The sequence below is a fragment of the Vitis riparia genome, chromosome 4, assembly GCF_004353265.1.
Source record: "Vitis riparia cultivar Riparia Gloire de Montpellier isolate 1030 chromosome 4, EGFV_Vit.rip_1.0, whole genome shotgun sequence".
Lineage (NCBI taxonomy): Eukaryota > Viridiplantae > Streptophyta > Magnoliopsida > Vitales > Vitaceae > Vitis > Vitis riparia.
In genome coordinates, this window is record NC_048434.1 from 19,638,571 (window position 1) to 19,659,952 (window position 21,382).

The following is a 21,382-nucleotide window of genomic DNA, read 5'->3' on the forward strand; positions in this document are numbered from 1 at the left end:
TTAGAAGCTCTGTCAAAGTTATCTGAGTTTTAAGCGAGACCGTTGAAACTCCTCCAGATTTAACTGGGAGATTTCTTCAAAGGAACTTATTTGATTTTATATTTGATTTGAAATAACAATAAAATATCTAAAAATATTAATAAAATATAGGTTGAAACACAAAAAAAAATATATATATATATATATATATATATTAATAAAATATCAGTAAAATATCCCGAAATATCTACCATCTTCTTCCATCTTCCAGATATTTGTATGGATATCATATATCATGTATATCCGATTGAGAACAGCATTGATCGTTCCATGCACCGCGCAAGATTCATGAGAGTTGGTGTAGGATTTGGGTGTGGTGACACGCTCCTCTGGATGATCAGAATTGGAAAGAGCCTTCCCACACGTCTACCGCGTGAGGCTCACGACAAAATGGACCTCTGATCAACGTGCCCAACCACTCCACTACCAGGCCAGATTTTTACAGCCCAATATAAAATTTGTTCCTTTTTCTTTATTGTTTGACAGCAATGTCATTTTTGATGTATCCAACAATATTTTACACGGTTTTTTTGCTTTAATAAAATAGAATTAATAAATAAATGAATTTTTTTATTTAATATAAAATTAATACTATTTTATTATTATTTATATATATATATATATTATAAAGGTACTTTAGAAAGAAAAAAAAAATCGGAGGAAGGAGCTAGAAGGAAGCCTGAGAGGCTTTACGAGGGTGAAGTTACTTACGACTTTCATGGTAAAGCAATGGATGGCACAGATGCCATACTTTGTTCAAGGTTTATGTCGGTCTTGTTGTGCGGAAGGATGAAAATCCCTGGTGCTTATCCCCACTGCTGTCCTTGCATGATAGGCTACGTCAACTCTTTAGACGTTCTCCCTTGCCACGTGCCCTCCAACATCCTTACCATCCGGAGTCACTTCCCTTCCTGCTTTTAGTCAATCTTATCTCTAACCCCCCACATGAAACCATACTTGTCTGTTTTCTACACTGCCACGTGTCCTCCCATCCTTTACGTGGTACGAGCTTCCTCTTCACATGGCACGTGTACGATGATCCTGTCATGCACCTTGAGCTCCTCTGCTCCCAGAGTCGCACCCCCACCGACTCCATTGCCTATATAAATCCCAAACCCATTCCCTAACCTATCATTCATCATCAGACGAAACCAAGCTTACAGATTGATTCCGATTTCTTATTGCCGCTTTCATACTCAGTTCCGTTTCAAATTTCATCGATCGTTTCAACACAATGGCATATCAGCAAGATCCATGCGCCAACCCAACGCGTCAGACTGGCAAGACCGGAGGCCAGACCGACCAGTATGGAAACCCAGTCCATCAAACCGAGGCCTTGGGCGCGTATGGTGCGGGGACTGGCACCGGTATGCATGGTGGGGAGCATCAGCAGCAGCCCCACCAACAACCCGGCGTGCTTAATCGCTCCGGCAGCTCTGTAAGTTGCCATGCCAAATGCCAAATCGTTATTAATTAGCTTTGATATCTTGGTTTTGTTATTTTGACTGGCTTTGATACGCAGTCATCCGAGGACGATGGGCAAGGTGGGAGAAGGAAGAAAGGGATGAAGGAGAAGATAAAAGAGAGGATACCGGGCATGGGACGCAAGGACGAGCAGAAGCAAACGAGCGCCACAAGCACGCCGGGGCAGGGGCAGCAACAGAAAGGAATGATGGAGAAGATCAAGGAGAAGCTGCCTGGGGCCCACTAGGTGTGTCTGGAAATGAAGGGGACATGTTCTAATCGTTTGTAACTGAAACGCGAGTCTAGGTCCATAGGTCATAGGTGAATGGGTGATGCATAAGCGTTTGGCTATGAACCAGACGAGTCTAAATTGAGTTAATAAATTGCTGGACTGCTACTATATGCAGCCCCGCATCAGCTTTCTGCTTTCTCAATGTAGTCGCTGTATGTCTGTCCTCTTCGTATATTAGTAACTGAGTGCTTATTAATGCTACACTTAAGTTGTCATTTCTCATAAACTAGATTTTGTTTTGGTGTTACCACCCCCAATCTGACTTCATGCTTAAGCGCAAGTTTATTGTGCTTTAATTTGATCAAATCTTGATATATTCAGGTACCCTGTACATGCTCCAATTCAGGTGTTGCAGAAACCACATGTTCACAACGAATAATAAATGTAAATAAATGGCTATAGCAAGTTTTAGTATGTATTAGAAGAGTAAAAAAAAAATGGTGAAAACAGTACACACGCAATATATACTGCAACGTTTAAAAAAATTAGGCATCATGGAGATAAAAGCTAGGCATCACAAAGACAAACAAGCCTATCCTTTTAACAAATAATCAATTTATAAAATTATATACATCATTGATCATTCTCTTATTTCTTTCATTTCATAAGGTCCATATTAGGCATAAAGGGCAGTCTTCCACACCTTTCCCTTCCCTTCTTTTACCCAAAAAGCATCATTCCATCTAAACTAGTTTTCCCTCATAAAATGCAAAACCTATTGCACAGAAAAGGAATAAGATTAAATTCCATAGATTTCATAACATACTAGTCTTGTTATAAACTAGAAAAAGATGGTTATTAATTTATTCTTTTTTACACTAGAAAAGATGGTTATTAATTTATTCTTTTTTAGAAACATCTATTTGGTTTTCAATTGGTCGGTAGTTAAAACTCTATTCTAAGTTTGTCAAGTTAAAAAACCCTTCTCTCAGGAGTCCAAGACCTCCAAATAATGCACCAAGGGAAAGGATCACTAGAAGCCCTTGTGTAGGAACGGTAGAAAGAACTAATAAAAAAACAATTAGTCCCACTTTCTCTCCGGTTCAAAGTATCCTTCACATCTCTTCTAACAGTCAAAGAATGAAGTTTCCAATACAAAGACTCCACCCCTCTCATCTCTCAATCATTAAGGTGTCTTGAAAAGTAAGGACTTCAACAACCCAACTCCCCACTCTCCTCCTAAGCATTTGACACCCACCCATCTTTGTCTATAGCCAAAAGAAATAAAGTAGGAAAAATATCTTTCAATGTATGATCCTCACACCACAAGTCCTTCCAAAACATAACCTTTTTTTTTTCATTATCTACTATGAAACGGGATCTATATCGAACGCCCTCTCATTCTCTTCTAATGGCTGTCCACATCCCTACACCAAAACCTCCTTTCCCTCCAAACCAAACTTGTTGATAATGACTTGTTTCCAAATGGGCTCCGTTTCTTTTGCAAATCTCCAACTCCACTTCCCAAGCAAAGCCTTGTTAAGGGCCACAAGGTTGCAAATTCCTAAACCACCCTCCTTCTTATCAGCACAACAAACTTTTCAATGCACCAAATGAGACCTTTTTTCCAAGGCTCCACCGCCCCAAAGAAGGGCCCCTTTGTATCTTCTCAAGTCTTGAACTCACCTTTCGGGAAGGACAAAGATGGACATAAAATAAATCATAAGACTGGAAAGGGTACTTTTGATCAAGGCAAACCTCCTGCCCTTAGAGAGATATTGTCACTTCCACATAAATAATTTTTTTCTAAATATCTCTTCCACCACATCCTTATGGATTTGAAAGAGGCTCCCAAAGGAAGACCCATAAAAGAAGTGGAAAGCTTCCCTACACCACACCCCAACCCCACAGCTAGCTCCTCCATATTCTCTACCCCTCCAACGTGAATAACCTCGTTTTTATCTAAATTCACTTTTAAACCAAAAAGCGCCTCAAACCATATAAACACCCAACTTAAATATCTCAACTGGTCACTATTGACCTCATAAAAAATTAAGGTGTCAACAAACAATAGGTGGGATACGTTCCACCTCTCTCCATATCAACAATTAGGCAATATAATTAGGTAATATCAACAATTCTGAGAGTTAGATCCTGTGAATTAAAAACAAGGTTTTTGGTTCCAAGGGTACTAATGAAATCCAATAAGTAGAATCATTCTAAAAATTACAATGATGTGTTAAATTCTTGGGGTACTAATGAAACCCAATAAATAAATTTCCTAGTTGCAATTGAATCATTCTCAAAATTATAGTTATCACAAAATCCTGATTGTAATAATACAGAGGAGATGCTAGCTATATTAGGCGTTTATAAAATTGGGGATTGATTCAAATAAATCCAATACGGGTGGAAAAGAAAACTGGGACTGCTACAGTATGATTTCCTGATGATTGCTTAAAGATGACATCTGGAGTTCATCATTGTGTAAATGATATTGTAGCTCGCCGGATTAAATCCATCCTTGTCAATTCTATTCTCTTCTTCCTTCAAAGCCCAGTTTGGAGCAAGTACTTGTGCAGAAGAGTGTACAAAGGTGGCAACTTGGGTGGATAATTAGGATTCAAATTCAATAGGCTCTGTACTGGTGTAAGATTAACCAAACTTCAAATGAGAAAAGAAAAGAAAAAATCCAATTGGTCAATGTTGCAGTTCCAATCCATGCTTCCATCACCAGAAGTTACCACAGGAGCATCCCCCATCGCGAAAATGGTGGAATCTCATGTTATCCCTGACAACAATTTCTCTCCCTGTGATCTGAGAAGCACCACACATTACTGAATGGCAATCTTCGCATATCCTGAGGTTCTTAACAATTCTAATGGTGCACCCAGCATTTGTAGTGAGCAGGCCAAACGCCAGAGCAAGCTTCTCACTATGACTCATTAGCAACCGCTTCTTCTCTTCATCAATAATGTCATAGGCCACAGAACTCAGGTTTGGCTGGTAGCCAAGATACTTTAATCTGTCGAGAAGATCCTCCAGTGCCTGCTTAATCTCCCTGGACTTCGGATGGGACATATCACCTGCAAAGAACTCGTGAATTATCCCTTTCTTTCCTTCAACCCAGCTGCATCCAGGATTCTTTTTCAGACCCTTCGCCCTCATTAACTTCCTTACCTTCGAAACATCATCCCACCTGCCTGCTGAAGCATATATATTGGAAAGCAAGATGTAGTTCCCAATACCATTGGGTTCAAGCTCAAACAAATGGCTTGCAGCAATCTGGGCCATATCAGGATTCCCGTGGATGCGACATGCCCCAAGCAGTGCTCCCCACACACCCCCATGGGGATTCATGGGCATCATTTTTACAAGGTTGAGAGCTTCTTCCAAGCGTCCAGCTCGACCAAGAAGATCCACCATGCAGGCATAGTGATCCTCTGATGGTGCAACACCATGACATTCTTCCATCATTGTGAATAATTGCTGACCTTGTTCTACCATACCTGCATGGCTGCAAGCAGTAAGAACACCTATAAACGTGACCCTGTTTGGTTTTGTCTCTGTCTTCAACATCTCATCAAATAATTCCATCGCAGCACCAGCCAAACCATGCATTGCAAACCCCACAATCATTGAACTATAAGAATACACATTCCTTTCCTCCATTCTTTCAAAAACCTTGTAAGCATCTTCTACGCTCCCACACTTCGCATACATATCAATTAATGCAGATCCCACAACAACATTAGTGGTAGGCCCGAATCCAGATTGCTCTGCAACGTCCCGGACCCAATTAGCATACTTAGCTGCACCTAGTTGAGCACATGCTGAAATGACACCAACCAAGGTAACCTCATCCGTTTTAACGCCTGCAGCCTGCATTCTTTCAAAAACTTCCAATGCCTCTCTTGGCCTAGCATTTTGGGCATACCCTGTGACCATTGCTGTCCATGCCACCATATCCTTCATGGGTAACCCATCAAACAACTCACTTGCAGCCTCCATGTTTCCAACCTTCGCATATGCAACAATCAAAGAAGTCCAAGAAATCACATCTCTGTCCAGCATTTCATCGAATACCCGATGTCCACAACCCAAACACCCGCATTTCACATACATATCAATCAAAGTATTCCCAACATATAAATCAGAACCAAACCCGCCAATCAAAATCGTCTGGGTATGTACCTGCCTCCCCAAATTGACATCAAGAGCAGCGCTACAAGCCTTGAGCAGTGCTGTAAAAGTAAAGGAAACAGGGCCAATGCCTTGCCTTCTCATACTATTATACAGAAGAACCGATTCCATAAAGGGCCCTTGAAGAGCGTAACCGCGAATAAGCGCGGTCCAAAGAAATGGGTTGGGGTATTCAACTTGTTGGAAGACAAGGCGCGGATAGGGGTCCATTGGGACATCGAGCTTGGTGAGCGTACGGAGGAGCTTGGCGAGAACAAAGCAGCACTGTTCCAGACCCTTCCGGAAGATGTGGGCGTGCACTTGTTTGACTTGGTTGATGTGGGTGCAGCCATGAAGGACTGACACAAGCCGCGATTCTAAAATCTTTTGTTCTTGGCGTATAGAAAACGGAATGAAAGATTGAGTTTGCAGCTGATGATAGGAGGTTTTCGGGAGAATGAAGAGACCTGTCTTTGTACAGAATTTGACCATTACACGCGATTTCACAGTTCATTGGGGTGCTTCCTGTAAGACATGAGAGACCACTCGAAGGAAGAAGGCGGGACATTAGATTAAAGGGGATTTTTAATCACATTTTTAGAAGTATGTGATTTTTTCTTTTAAGAAGACAGGGTCCTTTTAATCAAATAAATCCCTTTTTCATCTTTTTCACCTCGGATCCAACGACGTCGTTTTGCCTTGGGCAAACGTACTAGTCCTACGTTTTGTTCTTAGGTAGTTTTGGGGTTGGAGAATAGGTGAAAGGCAAAATCAATCGGCAGCGACAGCATCATGTTTGCAACAGCGATCAGGTATTTGGCAAGGAAACCGAAGCCAAAGCAGAAACCTATAGAGCTTAAAACTCCACCTGAGCAAACTAAAACCCTCACTAGGGTTATATTTGGTATAGTAAAGGAGCACGGTCCTCTCACCATCGCCGACACCTGGGAACATGTCCAGGTAATTCTTCTCTCTCAATCCTCCATTCTTTATTCTTTCCAAACCTAAAACACAGATGCCCTTATTTTCCAGTATTTTACTTGTAGCTTTTAAGGCGAAGAAGGATTCCAATTTGTCACATCTTGGTTCCTCAGTGCAGAATCAAAGACCATAACCTTTTATAAGTGTAGTTGTTCAGTAGATCCTCATATTTTGATTGCACATGTACAAACATTATGAGTATTTGGATGATTAATTCATCTGCAACATCTGCAGCAAGTTGGGTTGAGAGGACTGACCAGCAAAAGGCACATGAAGATAGTGCTGAGATGGATGAGGGAGAGGCAGAAGCTCAGGTTAATATGCAACCATGTAGGGCCCCATAAGCAATTTCTGTACACCACCTGGTTCGCCAAATCCAACGTCAATCAGCCGAAACCTGCAAATGGTTCTTCACTGCCTAAGTTGCCTTGAACTCTTATCGACTACCTGCTTAGAACCTTGCTCCTATGTCTTGATCAATACCTTTTCTATTGTAATCGTTCCTTTAAAGCTATAGAAAAAATATATATATGAAATGACTTTTCTTTATCTGTTGGTATTTCTGTTTTATTTGGGTGGAATTGAAGCACTCGTGGAGATGTAAATGAGTGTTTGATACTCACTACGTTGATTTCCCAAAGAAAATAGTACCATCTTTGACGAATTGGAGGACATTCACCATTGCCCACCTTGCGCGTTTTTTCCAGATATATTAGGGGCAAACACGCCATAGACAAGGCAGAGAGGCAGAGAGGCAGAGATGCAGAGACCACTCTCATCTTCTAACAGCCAAACAACCAATTCCTGGAGGGAAGAAAAAGAAAAAAAAAGTGGTTGAATTATGACAATCTCTCATATGAGAGCATTATTTCATTTGGTTGAATAAAGGCCTGTGATATTGATTTAAGCCTAATTTTCTCGGAATCGCGTCCTATATCAGATACCTAAGCTGAAGCTTGAAACTATACCATAGAGACCCGGGTGAAGGGTGCAATTCCCAAAAAATAACATGAGAATCTTTCATGATGTGAAACTGAGTAGCCCTTTGAGAGCAATGCAGGCGAATCCTTCTGCAAGGAGAGAGTTTCAACGGATGATGTTACTCGCCCAAATAACCAAATTCATTACTAAGATTGTTGTCAAGGGATTGAGAGGAGAGAAGCCTCTAGGGAAAACCTTACAGTTCCATGCCAACTCCATTATATGCTTCTCTTCGATTCTTCCTGCATAAATCTGAAGCTGCAGCACTCGAGCATTTTTCACCACTTGAAAAGTTTTCTGCTCTTGTTGGTTCACTTTGTTTGCATTGCTCTTTGATAAAATCAAATTCTAAACAGTGTCTCTATGCATTACTTGTTTTGTTCGGACAATTAGAAAACCCTCTTAGTTAACAAACATTAGAAAGCACATGATACAGAGTAACATATTTCAAGAGAATTTAAACTGCTGTCTATTCAAGACAAAAATAAAAATCTAACAGGCAAACCTAATAGTAAGTATAGCTTTTCTCAAAGGGTAAGGTTTGAATATGTAGTCAGCAGCATGAGATTAAAACAAAAACAAAAACAAAACAAAAAAGGCAAAAACAAAATGAAAAGAAAAAAAACCCCACTGGTGCAGACAATGTGAAGAATATGTGCAGATGATCTTTTGCTATGAGCATCTCCTTGTAGGTGATTGTGATCTTATAAGCTAGCCACCAGCATTACATTCTCCTACATAGATAATTTCTGGTTCTCTTGGATATGACTCTTGCCAGACAGAAGAATGAGAAGAAAAAAACTTTGGGAGATGCTATTAAAAGGAAAATTTTTATTATGGAAATTCTAACCTCCCAAGCAAGTTTACAGCATTAAGAAGCACACTATGTATAAGCTGAACTGGAAGATTTTCTATATGGAGGCAAAGGCTTTAACTCTACAGTTTTGGGTGACTCTTTGCTTTCTGCAACACCTCCTTTAAAACTGTGGCAATCCTATGTGCCATGTGGTGTTCCAAAAACGTTTCTTTTACCTTCTCATATCCTGCCTTTCCCAGGGTAAGCCTTCTATGAACATTAGTGGCTAGTGTGACAATGTTTTTTGCAAGAGGAGTGACCCCTTCTTTCCCTGTTGGATGTAACAAACCTGTTGACCCATTCACTACAATCTCGGTGGTGCCTCCTGCTGCTGTTCCCTGAATACATGTTTTGACAAACACTAAAATTTATGAAGTTGAATGCCACTCACAATGGAGGAGAACCTTAATATGGTACTCAACACATACTATAAAGTATCAATCAGAAGGCCTCAAACAAAAACAACCAAAAATTAAAAGGAAAAGTCCATTCATTACCAATACAGGTAGCTGAAATGCCATGGCTTCAATGGTTATCCTTCCAAAGCACTCTCCTCGTGCCTGCAAAGAAGAAAAAGAATATTATGAAACAACCTCTCCATCATTGAGGCATCCTTATCTATATGGGTTGTTGGTAACAATGTTGGCTTACAAACTTATGCTGGTAAACTGAAAACAATTAAAACAAGTGCAGAGACAATAAATCAAAGGGGATGTGCAAAGGAAAAGAAAGAAAAAGTGAAGTACAATAAAATCAACAGAATGCTAAAGCAGAGGGGAACCTGCCTGGGAATTCTGAACAAGAACATCAATGGCAGCTAGGTAAGGGGCCACTGTCAGCGTTTTATTTACAAAGTGAACATGATCTTGAATCTTTTTTACTCTTACAAAATCACGCAGTTGTGACTCAAACTTGGGCTGAGCAGTCATGTCACTTCCCACAATTACTGCATGCATTGATGGTACCCTCAAATTCTTTTGTATAATCAATTGCAAGCTCTCATAGAAGGATTGCAGAAATAAATCCTGGCCTTTTCCACGTGAAACACCTGAAATTATGTATACTTTTAGTGTTCCCAAGATATAATTGTACAAGATACTAGCACAAACATGATACTTTTAAGGCATGATAGCATTAGCAATAGATGCTTTATGTATCTATTAAGTGCAATGATGAGTGAGAATTGTAAAATGTGAGGACAGTTTCAAAATACAGTCTGCAGCATATTGCTTCAACTGGTAGAAATTGCAAACATGTGGTTTTGGGCAAGCATGTTAACCAAACAAGCTGCAATAGCTGAACTCAACTACAACTGTACCAGACCAAAACGTTCATTCTAGATATGGAAAGGATTATAATGATTGAGCATTAGCAAAGTGAATGAAAACCAAAACATAAATCGGCAATGTGAAATGCATACTGTTTATCATTGCAAAGAGTAGATCTTCATCCCGAACTCCAAGAGACTCCCGAACATGTTCACGCAAAACCCTTTTTGCCACACTATCTTCAGCAATTTCCATGAGGTCCTTGCTATTGCCAAGGTGAACCACATAGGTATCAGGCATTTTAATCCTGCAAAGTGGAAATGAGTAAAAGTTTTAAAAATCCTCAGTTATCAAACATCGGTATGTTAGATTTGGACATACAAACAATGATTACTAATCAAACATATACTCTTACACTAGGCTGTAATCTTCCCCTGCTGCACATTTCTAGCTAGGAGAACATAGAAGAAAATCATAGTTCTAAGGAAACACTGCACAACTTTGAGAATGTCAATCTAACTAAAAGTTTTAAGGACATATATATCAAAGATAAGGTCTTCAAAGTCTTAATTTCACCCAATTTATATAAACCATAAGCATTGAAGGACCTGTACATTCACTATAAAATACTACTTTTCTTATCTTAGATCAATATGTCACAAAGCATATCAAAATGGAAATTGCAACTAAGAGCAGCAATATAAGAGCCACATCAAGAAACACACATGGTCATGCACAGACCAACACACACAACAATCACACACATGCACACACTCACACAGAGACACACACTTGCAGATACCTCAAATAATCTCTAGTTCCGGTTTTCCAGTACTCTGCTGCTACATGTGAATTAATCATAGCGGCAGCAACCAGAGGGAGGTGCCTGACATACTCTAATTGGAAATAATGGCCTTGCATTTCATGAATCCACCACAACACTTTTGGAAGAACGTGAGGGACATTTTCCTTCAGGACATCATCCAGCCATTTTCCAGCGATGACAGTGTTTAAAACAAGCAAATCAGCTTTTAAAGCTCTGTTTATAGCTTCTCGACCCTTTGCAGGCAAAACCTAACAACGTATGGACAACCATAGTTAGAAGCCAGAATCATAAGTTACAAAGAAAACCTACCAACCCACCAAAATAAAGGAAAAGGCAAATTAAGCAACATAGAAAAACCAGATATGTACAAACTCAAGTTCAAAGTTTACCATGACTCCCAAGAAGATAAAAGTGTATCTGCAGGCCATACCATCCCAAACCAAGATTAAAATGGCAAGCATCAAAAGTGTGAGCTTGGCACAATGCCAAACAGTCATCTGGAATAACTTCAAACAGAGGGCAAAAAATCCTGAAGAAACTCCATTGTAAACGTTTTTTTCTTACACCATTTTGAGAAGTACAACGTCAAAAGTCATTTAGAATTCTGTAACAGAGTTTGCAATTTTCATTTTAGATGTATTTTTATACCTTTTCACTTTTTTGAAATTCCAAGCTACCTTTTATTGTAATCAAATGATTTAAAGACCATGTTAGGCTTTTTGAAGTTAAATTCATCTATAATGTTTCATTTGGTGTTGTCAAAATAGAAATTCTAGTAATAATATACAGAAGAGATTTAATGTTCAACATATCAATGATTTCCCTCTCCCGCCGGCAATATGGACCATAACAAACAACCCTGCCTATAAAAGAGAACTCAGTGTGAACCTTTTAATGGTTAATCAAAATACCAAAATAATAATAATAATAATAAAAACAACAATTTTCAAGAGTTAAGAAAAGATAACTAAAATAATAATTCCCAAGAGTTAAGAAAAGATAATAAAACTCTTAGAAGCACACTAACCCAGTTCATAAAGTAGGCAATTTGACAAAATGAAATTTACATCACCTGTACTCCTCGGTGTTGCATTTTACTCTCCAAACTGTATATCACTTCATCTGTTTCTGATGGTTTATGGTTTGTAATCCAACAAACTTCAGCGCCAACACTTCTTAACAGAAATGCTAGCTCCATCAATAATAGCGGGCCACCTGTGAAGGAAACAAAAAATAAGAACTCCAAATGAAGGAGAATGAGAAAGCAAAAGTAGAAGAAGAAGAAGAAGAAAGATATATTCAGCATATGCTTCAGAGACAAAGAAAAAGTTGTTATAGACATCAGACTTTGAAAACAAGAGAGAAAGAATGAGAGAGACAGAGAGATCTATAGCTGTTGGTGTCATTTATTTCCTATTAAGAAACTTGTCTTCTGCCCTCAGCAGAATTATGTATTAACACAGCATGTTCAAACCGACATTTTTCTGCACTTTTCTTTCCCTGTATGCTAATTTCTATTATCATATAAATAAATAAATAAAAAACTACTCAGACTTAAATACTGTCTTGGTAAGTAACTGATTCTTTGTGGTTAAAGTCGGGAGTTCCACCCTCGAAAGAATTTAAAGTTCCCAAAAGGAGAACTATATGGAAAAGAAGCATTTTTTGATGCATCAACACTTGTCTGTCTATTCATTAATTTTTTCATGCAAGGAAAATGACATGGTGAAAGGGTCTTCTCTGAAACGGTTGGAATCATTATTAAATGACAAAAAAAGTATTACTTCCTTCCATGTATATCGATATATTCGATCTAGTGAAGTTACCATTTGATCCATTTATGGAGTAACATTTCATCCCAAATACTAGGAATACTTGACAGAGTAATCCTAGGCTATATCCAAACCAAACTATATTATCATGCATATATTTCCAAAAATGTCAAAATTCAAATGACGTTTGTTATACTGCTCCTTCTTTACTACTATGATACCCAAACTCTCCAACTTTACTTAGCGTATCTATATCGACACAACATGACGTGGGTGTGGATGTGAGATCCTTGTTTGTTTCTCTTACTTGGCTTTGAATATGGCTGTTTGACTTTGACTATTTTTTTTCAACCTCCTTAATAGATTATTTACATTGAAAAAGAGAGGATTTAGTGGTAATGAAGAAAAGGTAAAGATTAAAAATTAAAAAATAGAGGTTATTATCAATATACCCTTACTCTTTTCAATTAATTTCTAATTGGTTTTTCCTTTTTGTCCTTTTATTATGTCATATCCATGTATCCATATCTAAAATTTAAATTCCTTTTAGCTGGTTCCTTGCATCCTAAATTTTGGAGTTAAAATATCCGACTCCTAAGGATGTACCCACACTTGACACATGTGGCCAAGTCCAAGAAGCATAGCTTCTTTAGAAGTTCAAGACTGCTGAGCAGTGCAAATTTTTTTGTTGCCTCCACAAAGCACCTCCCTTTTATCAAGTTGGGTTTCAATGGCTTCCATCATTTTGTGAAGGTAAACAAGCATGGACACAAAATATATCCCACCACTCTGTTAAACTTAATATATTCCAGATAGGCACCCCTGTATTCAATTTATAATTGTCACCAATACCTTAACAAAGAAAAGGACATTGAAAAAGAAAGGATTTAGCGGTAACGAAGAAAAGGTAAAGATTAAAAAATTAAAAAATAGAAGTTATTATCAAAATACCCTTACTCTTTTCAATTAGTTTCTAATTGGTTTTTCCTTTTTGTCCTTTTATTATGTCATATCCATGTATCCATATCTAAAATTTAAATTCCTTTTAGCTGGTTCCTTGCATCGTAAATTTTGGAGTTAAAAATATCCAACTCCTAAGGATGTACCCACACCTGACACATGTGGCCAAGCCCAAGCAGCATAGCTTCTTTAGAAGTTCAAGACTGCTGAGCAGTGCAAATTTTTTTGTTGCCTCCACAAGGCACCTCCCTTTTATCAAGTTGGGTTTCAATGGCTTCCATCATTTTGTGAAGGTAAACAAGCATGGACACAAAATATATCCCACCACTTCCGTTAAAACTTCATCTATTCCAGATAGGCACCCCTGTATTCAATTTATAATTGTCACCAATACCCTAACTCTGCAGGCTATGAGATATTAAAGGCAAGGTTATTTTTTGGCATTTTACATTTTTTTTACTTACATGATATTTGGAGGACATCTAGTACCCATAGTAAATGGAAACACGACAAAATGGGAGAACATGCTAATAAAGCAGCCTATAATCCTGAAATCACTATATTCCACATAAAACCGTTAAAACACATTCCATGAACATCTTTCTGTGTTCATAACTAATACTTCTATTGGATTATATATGAAAATAAAGACAAACACATGGCTAAAATAAGTCATACTTACAAACCAGAAGCCTTTGTCAGATCACACAAATGAGAAACAGGAAAAAAAACAACATAGATTCACTGAAAATGAAACCTGATAAAATGTGATGACACGCCAATGCATCCAGCACATTATCTTGACATCAATTTTTCTCAAATAATAGTTAAAACACATTTCGTGGACTTTTTTTTGCATTAACAATTCCATTGAATTAGATACAATAAATAGCTATCAAAAATAAAATAAAATAAAAATTTTGAATTAGATACAACAACAAAAAAAACACATGCCAGGCTAAATGGTTCATCCTAACGAACAGAAATACTTTGTTAAACAGACACAGTACATAAAACAGTACGGTTTCATCATAAAAAAAAACCGACAAATTGTATCTAATCCAGCAGCCTAATATCTTTACTTGTCACCTGGATGGCAGTTAAAAGACCTTCCCTGAAAGTATTCTTCTTGAATATTTCTGTTGAATTAGCTACATAAGACAACACAGACATGAGCTGGCTAACACAATTCGCCCTGATAAATTGGAAGCCTAAGTTTCATGTGCTTCTTATCCATTAACTGCTACCATATTTAGCTTTAGTGTATATTTCACCGTCTGGACATCAAAATAAATAATCTATGAACAACTTCCATTGAAATGTGCAGAACATCGGGGTGGAGTGCATCGCCGACAGTCCTACTAACATGCTCACCATACAATTACACCTTTTTAACTTACTGAGATTGTATTAGTTAATGACAATTCCAAGTAAAATTACCCTCCAATGAAATCCACATTTAATGAATAAATAGCCCAACAACTAGTGTAGTAACCCTCACTCCATTTCCAGGGAAAAACAGAGGAAAATTAAGAGAAGAAAAAAAAAAAAAAAAACCTCCTGCAAGAACATTAGGTCATTACGCTTCCAAGTTAAACATCAACCAAATTTAATCCTCAAATCAATGGTTCACACACAAGCATAATAAGCGCCTCCCTAATAATGGAGAAAGCATATGAAAACTACAAGTATACAAAATCAATCGAACCTCTCGGTGTTTTTGTGCTGTTCCGGAGTCCAACAAAGGAAAAAGAAATAAACAAAGAAAGAAAAATATAACCTCGAATAAACGGCTCTGTCTTTCTGAGTACGAACAATTAAATAAGACTCAAAACCACAACAATTGCTTATACTTTCTTACATCTTCTCGGCAAGAAAAAGGAGGAGCAAACAGTTAATCGTTTAAAAAACGCATAAACACCGACAATTCGGGAGATTCAAGAATGTTACCTGAAAGAGAGAGCTCGTGCGAAACCAGAAGAACTCGCTTCGACTTCATGAAAGCGAGTGGGCTTGGAGCGGCCCCAAACTGCGGCAACGGTTCGAACCGCTTAACCCCGGCGTCGGATTGGCGATCGCAGGAAATGGAAGGGGCTCTCTTGATGAGGAAAACGACGGTGGGGACGGAGAAGAAGAAAACGAGAGCGAAGAGGAATTTCTTGCGAAGAGTAAACCGTGGAGCGGAGTGTCTCGCCATAGCTAGGGTTTGCGAATAAGAGATTCTCCCTCACAGGTCTCGACCTTTTAGGGTAAGGAGTTGCGGTTGAGAGTGGGAAGTCGTGAACGTCTGGCTTTGGAGGTTCGACACTTGTAAAGAGATTTTGGGCTTTTGTAGACTCTGGCAATCGCCACTGACAGCGGTGCTTGAGGTAATGAACCCCAATATTACAGCATCTTTGCTTGTTTTCATCCAGTCCCAGAGAGTGGTCACGCAGCCAGCTCGGCCGTTTATTTCAGTCGACGCTCGCGACGACGAATGGAAACGAATGAGAAATTAAAAGGAATAGCTTTATATACTGCACGCGGGAGGAGTTTGGGCGGTGACTTCACTTCCACTGCTATTGTCCTTTTATATTATAGAAAAATAATTAAAAAGGAAGAGATAATATTTATATTAAAAATAAATAATTTTAATGTATTAAAAATTATATTTTATTTTGAGATTTTTATTATAAATTTTTTACATGAAAAGCGTATGATATAAGAAATAATTTAAAATATTGTTGAATAATATTTTTACTCAACAGATTTCTTGTTTATAAAAGATGGAGGTTTATTTTATTCATTTTAATCAAATAACTTTAAAAAAAAAATGTAATATCTTATAAAATAATTCTTTTGTAGTTTCTGAAAAAAAAAAAATCAAATAATTAGCTGTTAAAATACAAGTTAATTTTTTTTAAAAAAAAAATTTCTGTTTTAGTATATGTTCTTAAATTTGTGTTTAAAAAACTGTTTTTAAGTTAAATAACAAAAAAACATTTTTTTATTGTTTTATAAAAATAAGTGTATCTAGCAACTTGTTTTTAAAAATAATTTTTTTGTTTTAATTTTATAAAAACATTACAAATTTAATTTATATAATATAAATTTAATTTAATTCAAATTTTATTAAAAATGAAAATTGTTTTATAACTATAAATAAATTTTAAAATAAATAGTTTTTAGTAAAATATGAATAAAAATATTATAATAAAATCATAAATTATATTTTTTTATAAAAATATATACTATTTTAGTACATGTTCAAAACATAAATATATTAACATATTCGTAAATTTTTTTGGTTAAAAATCATTAATAATAATTTAATTAAAATAATAATTTTTAACAATATTTTAATGTAAATAAGTTAAGTTTTTCATTTCATATACACGTTTAATTTTGAATTACAAATATAATTTTCAAGAATGTTTTCATTTATTCTACAATTAATTAGATCGGTTTTTTGAATTCAAAATTATTCTTAATAATTAAGAAACTAAAAAATTTATTAAATACTTTAAACTATTAATTATTTATTACTTAATTTATAATTTATTTATCTAAATTCAGAAATATAGTTGTATACTTGTACATTAAAATCATAGCTCATAATATATCATTTTTTTATCTATTATTTTTTTTAATAATTAGATCTATTTTTTAATTTCAAATTATTTTTAAAAATAGTTAAACACATAAATAAATTCAATACAAAGTGTCACTTTGTTTGAAAATGTGAATTTAAAGGCTAATTAATTAATAAAATCAACGGTAAAATCATGACTCATAATATATTGCTTTTTATCTATTTGAAAAATTATAGGGTACCTCTTCGGTACCTACCGAAAATGTTTTCCAAGCCATTGGATGTCTAAGATTACATCTTGGCCATCCATTTTAAATTTGAAATAAAAATTCCACTTAACAGGTTAAGGGAAGAACCGGTTGTGACCTTCTTTCTTCCTCCATTCTCAACAATTTTGGGTTTAAATAAAATAAATATTAGATAAAAGTAGAATTAGAAAAAAATAAAAATAAAAATAAAAATGATATAAAATTTGAAAACATATTCATTAAAAAAAAATCATCATATATCATAATTATATTATTTTATTTTTAACAAATTATTAAACATTTAAATTCAATATAAAAATGAATATGGTAATATTTTAATATGAAATGAGTATTTTCATTAAAATTCAACATTTTGATAATCATATGTAAAGCTTAGATAATTAGATTGTCCTAATTTTTTTCCGTACTCTCCAAATTTTACAATTTTTGAATTTAATGTTTTTAAAGTTAAATTACAATAAAATAAATTACTAATACTCTTTTAAGTTACTAATGATAGTATTTTCGAAAATAAATTTGTAATTTCAAAAATTTTTAAACTAAAAATCAATATGAAAAATGTGATGAAAGTACCAAACATGTATTTATCACATTTTTCGTACCGTTTTCATATTTTTTGTACCCTAAATTATTTATATTTTTAAAATTTCAGATTTACTTTTTAACTTGAAATAACAATAACATGGTTTAATAATATTATTTTGAGTTATTATTAATACAATTGTTAAAAAAAAAATAATTAAAAAAATTTAAATAGGAAATAATGTAAATTATCCTAAAAAAAAAATAGAAAATTAAAACACTAAAAAATTAGAGAGAATATGAAAAATGTGAGAAAATGCATGAAGATTATGAGAAATCCTCACATTCTTCATACCTTACCTCACATTCTCCGTACCCTGAAATTTAACAATTTTTCGATTTTTTCAATTTTTTCCCACTTAAAAATACAAATAATATTGTTTATTGATACTAATCAAGCTTAGAAATGATGAAAATTATTTTTAAGAAAATTTAAAAATTAAAACACTAAGTAATTGTAGAAGGTACGAATAATATGATGAATGGTACAAAGAATGTAAGGAATCCTCATATTCTTAGCACCCTTCGTCACATTCTCTTTACCTTAAAAAATTTTACAAATTTTCAAACTTTTCAATTTTTTTTCCACATGGAAATACAATAATAGTATTTATTGGTACTAATTAAGCTTAGAAATGTCTTAGAAAGTTCGTACCATCTCTTAGAAAGTTCGTATACTCTCTTAAAAAGTTCGAACACTCTTTTAGAAAATTCGTGCCTTCTCTTAAAAAGTTCATACCTTCTCTTAAAAAGTTCGTACAATCTCTTAGAAAGTCTGTACCATCTCTTAGAAAGTCCGTACATTCTCTTAGAAAGTTCGTACATTCTCTTAGAAAGTTTGTATCCTCTCTTAGAAAGTTCGTACCCCGTCTTAGAAAGTTCGTACCCTCTCTTAGAAAGTTCATAACACCTCTTAGAAAGTTTGTACCCTTTCTTAAAAAGTTCGTACCCTCTCTTAGAAAGTCGTACAATCTCTTAGAAAGTTCGTATACTCTCTTAGAAAGTTCGTACCATCTTTTAGAAAGTTCGTACACTGTCTTAGAAAGTTAGTACTCTCTTTTAGAAAGTTTATACCATTTCTTAGAAAGTTCGTATCTTCTCTTAGAAAGTTTATACCCTCTCTTAGAAAGTTCGTACCCTCTCTTAGAAAGTTCGTACCCCGTCTTAGAAAGTTCGTACAATCTTTTAGAAAGTTTATATCATCTCTTAGAAAGTTCGTACCCTCTCTTACAAAGTTCATACCCTCACTTAGAAAGTTCGTACTATCTCTTATAAAGTTTGTACTCTGTCTTAGAAAGTTCGTACCATCTCATAGAAAGTTCGTAACCTCTCTTAAAAAGTTCGTACCATCTCTTAGAAAGTTCGTACCCTCTCTTAGAAAGTTCGTATACTGTCTTAGAAAGTTAGTACTCTCTCTTAGAAAGTTTGTACCCATTCTTAGAAAGTTCGTACCATCTCTTAGAAAGTCCGTACCCCGTCTTAGAAAATTCGTACCATCTCTTAGAAAATTCCTACAATCTCTTAGAAAGTTCGTACCATCTCTTACAAAGTTCGTACAATCTCTTAGAAAGTTCGTATCCACTCTTAGAAAATTCGTACTATCTCTTACAAAGTTTGTACTCTGTCTTAGAAAGTTCGTACACTTTCTTAGAAAGTTTGTACCATCTCTTAGAAAGTTCGTACCCTCTCGTAGAAAGTTCGTACCATCTCTTAGAAAGTTCGTACACTCTCTTAGAAAGTTCGTATTCTATCTTAGAAAGTTCGTACCCCGTCTTAAAAAGTTCGTACCATGTCTTAAAATGTTCGTACCATCTCTTAGAAAGTTCGTACCATATCTTAAAAAGTTCGTACCCTTTCTTGGAAAGTTTGTACCCTCTCTTAGAAAGTTTGTACTCTCTCTTAGAAAGTTCGTACCATCTCTTACAAAATATTGATGACAATTTCATAACAAATGACTAAATGCTCTCAATTTGATTAATAATAACTCAGAAAAAAAATTAAAAAATCTAGATGTTATAAATCATTACATATTTAAATGTCATTTAACATAACATCTCTACCTACAATAGTTATATGTAAATGGAAAAAAAAAATCAAATGTTACCTTTTAACACTTGTAATCACTTGACATCCTTCAAGACATATAAAGCTCCATCTTCAAATTTAATCTATGAACAAAAAAAGAAAAATTATATAAAAATATTAATAACAATTTGATAACAAAATTTTATAATAAACTCATAAAAAATTCTAAAATCGTTATTTAACATCACATTTTTTCCTACAACAATTATATTTGGATAAAAAAATATCAAATATTACCTTTGACACTTGTAATAACTTGAAATCCTTCATCTTCTTCATATAATACAAATTTTAAATTTTCTCTCTCAAAAAGTTTTAAACTTGATCTTGAAATTTGATTCATCAAAATATATCTTACATATTTTGTAATTTGATAGTTGAAATTATTTAATTTTCATATTAAATTACTATCATTTTTTATATATATGAATAATGAGAGTATAAGAGTAATTGGTAGGATTTTCTTTTTTTAGATAGAGTTAGGTAATGCATTAAATAATAAATTATATTTGTTATTTAATAATAAATTATAAAAAAGTTGTAATATTTAAATATATATGAAATGCATGCGATTATTTCTCACCAACAAGTCATCTTTACCTGTTTAATAAGTTTTTATAAATTTTTTAATGATATATGCTTTACACATGTCATCTTTTTATTGGGGTCAAATATGGGTAGGTACCCTCAAAATGAAGAGTGGGTACCAAAGAACAACTCTTATTATTTTTAATGATTAGATTTTTTTTTAATTTCAAATTATTTTTAAAAATCGAGTTAAACACATAAATAAATTCAATATAAAGTGTTACTTGGTTTGAAAATCTACATTTAAAGGCTAATTAATTAAAAAAATCACCCATGGGTGAATCAGGTTTTTTAAAACTTTTAACAACACATTAAATTTAAACAAAATATAGAGTAGTAAATGTAAACAAAGTATGTGGAATAATCTAGAGAGTTCTAGAGAACTCTTGTACAAGCGTTGTATATAGGATTTGTATTAGAGTTTTTACAAAAATGGATAGAAATTTTGTGGGTTTCAAAAAGTTAATTAAACGCTTATGAATGGATGATGATTTCATTTGGTCAAAACATTAAGCACTTGAAAGCAATCAAAGTTTTGTAAAACATCATAATGCAATACAAGTTTCATTATTTTAAATTATAAGTGTTGCTTTTTTCATATTCCTAATTTTTAAGTTGTGCACAACTAAACACATGGGGGAAAAGGTTGACTTAGTAGCGAATTGTTTAAGTGTTTGACATTTAGCTTTATCAATTCAATTTAAAAGGTGTATCTTTGAACTTTGT

At 34.8% G+C, this 21,382-nt stretch overlaps 4 protein-coding genes across 4 annotated transcripts; 2 read left to right on the forward strand and 2 right to left on the reverse strand.

Annotated features, from left to right (window-relative positions):
• Positions 1–1,180: 1,180 nt before the first annotated feature.
• LOC117913115 (dehydrin DHN1-like) lies at positions 1,181–2,024 on the forward strand. The gene is made up of 2 exons (XM_034828042.1): positions 1,181–1,477; positions 1,562–2,024. Exons 1-2 carry the CDS (start codon positions 1,274–1,276, stop codon positions 1,748–1,750), a joined length of 393 nt encoding a protein of 130 aa, XP_034683933.1. The 5' UTR covers positions 1,181–1,273; the 3' UTR covers positions 1,751–2,024.
• Positions 2,025–3,994: 1,970 nt separating this feature from the next.
• Positions 3,995–6,560, reverse strand: LOC117912912 (pentatricopeptide repeat-containing protein At5g44230). Its single transcript, XM_034827711.1, has one exon. It carries the CDS (start codon positions 6,407–6,409, stop codon positions 4,466–4,468), a length of 1,944 nt encoding a protein of 647 aa, XP_034683602.1. The 5' UTR covers positions 6,410–6,560; the 3' UTR covers positions 3,995–4,465.
• A 55-nt stretch (positions 6,561–6,615) lies between these two features.
• Positions 6,616–7,447, forward strand: LOC117912914. Its single transcript, XM_034827713.1, has 2 exons — positions 6,616–6,877; positions 7,133–7,447. The coding sequence occupies exons 1-2, from the start codon at positions 6,710–6,712 to the stop codon at positions 7,328–7,330; spliced, it is 366 nt and encodes a 121-aa protein (XP_034683604.1). The 5' UTR covers positions 6,616–6,709; the 3' UTR covers positions 7,331–7,447.
• An 824-nt stretch (positions 7,448–8,271) lies between these two features.
• LOC117912913 lies at positions 8,272–16,041 on the reverse strand. The gene is made up of 7 exons (XM_034827712.1): positions 15,512–16,041; positions 11,902–12,044; positions 10,806–11,077; positions 10,156–10,310; positions 9,521–9,783; positions 9,233–9,295; positions 8,272–9,073 (listed from the first exon to the last, which is right to left on the reverse strand). The coding sequence occupies exons 1-7, from the start codon at positions 15,756–15,758 to the stop codon at positions 8,816–8,818; spliced, it is 1,401 nt and encodes a 466-aa protein (XP_034683603.1). The 5' UTR covers positions 15,759–16,041; the 3' UTR covers positions 8,272–8,815.
• Positions 16,042–21,382: the final 5,341 nt, after the last annotated feature.

Bases quoted from the DNA above. Each gene is read 5' to 3' on its own strand.
- LOC117913115 (XM_034828042.1), top strand. From the start codon at position 1,274: ATGGCATATCAGCAAGATCCATGCGCCAACCCAACGCGTCAGACTGGC. The intron at 1,478-1,561 runs GTAAGTTGCCAT...TTTGATACGCAG, and splicing joins TTAATCGCTCCGGCAGCTCT to TCATCCGAGGACGATGGGCA.
- LOC117912913 (XM_034827712.1), bottom strand. From the start codon at position 15,758: ATGGCGAGACACTCCGCTCCACGGTTTACTCTTCGCAAGAAATTCCTC. The intron at 10,311-10,805 runs GTATCTGCAAGT...TCCACTTTGCAG, and splicing joins GGAACTAGAGATTATTTGAG to GATTAAAATGCCTGATACCT. The intron at 9,296-9,520 runs GCAGGTTCCCCT...TCTTCTTTGCAG, and splicing joins TTCTTGTTCAGAATTCCCAG to GCACGAGGAGAGTGCTTTGG.
- LOC117912912 (XM_034827711.1), bottom strand. From the start codon at position 6,409: ATGGTCAAATTCTGTACAAAGACAGGTCTCTTCATTCTCCCGAAAACC.
- LOC117912914 (XM_034827713.1), top strand. From the start codon at position 6,710: ATGTTTGCAACAGCGATCAGGTATTTGGCAAGGAAACCGAAGCCAAAG. The intron at 6,878-7,132 runs GTAATTCTTCTC...CAACATCTGCAG, and splicing joins ACACCTGGGAACATGTCCAG to CAAGTTGGGTTGAGAGGACT.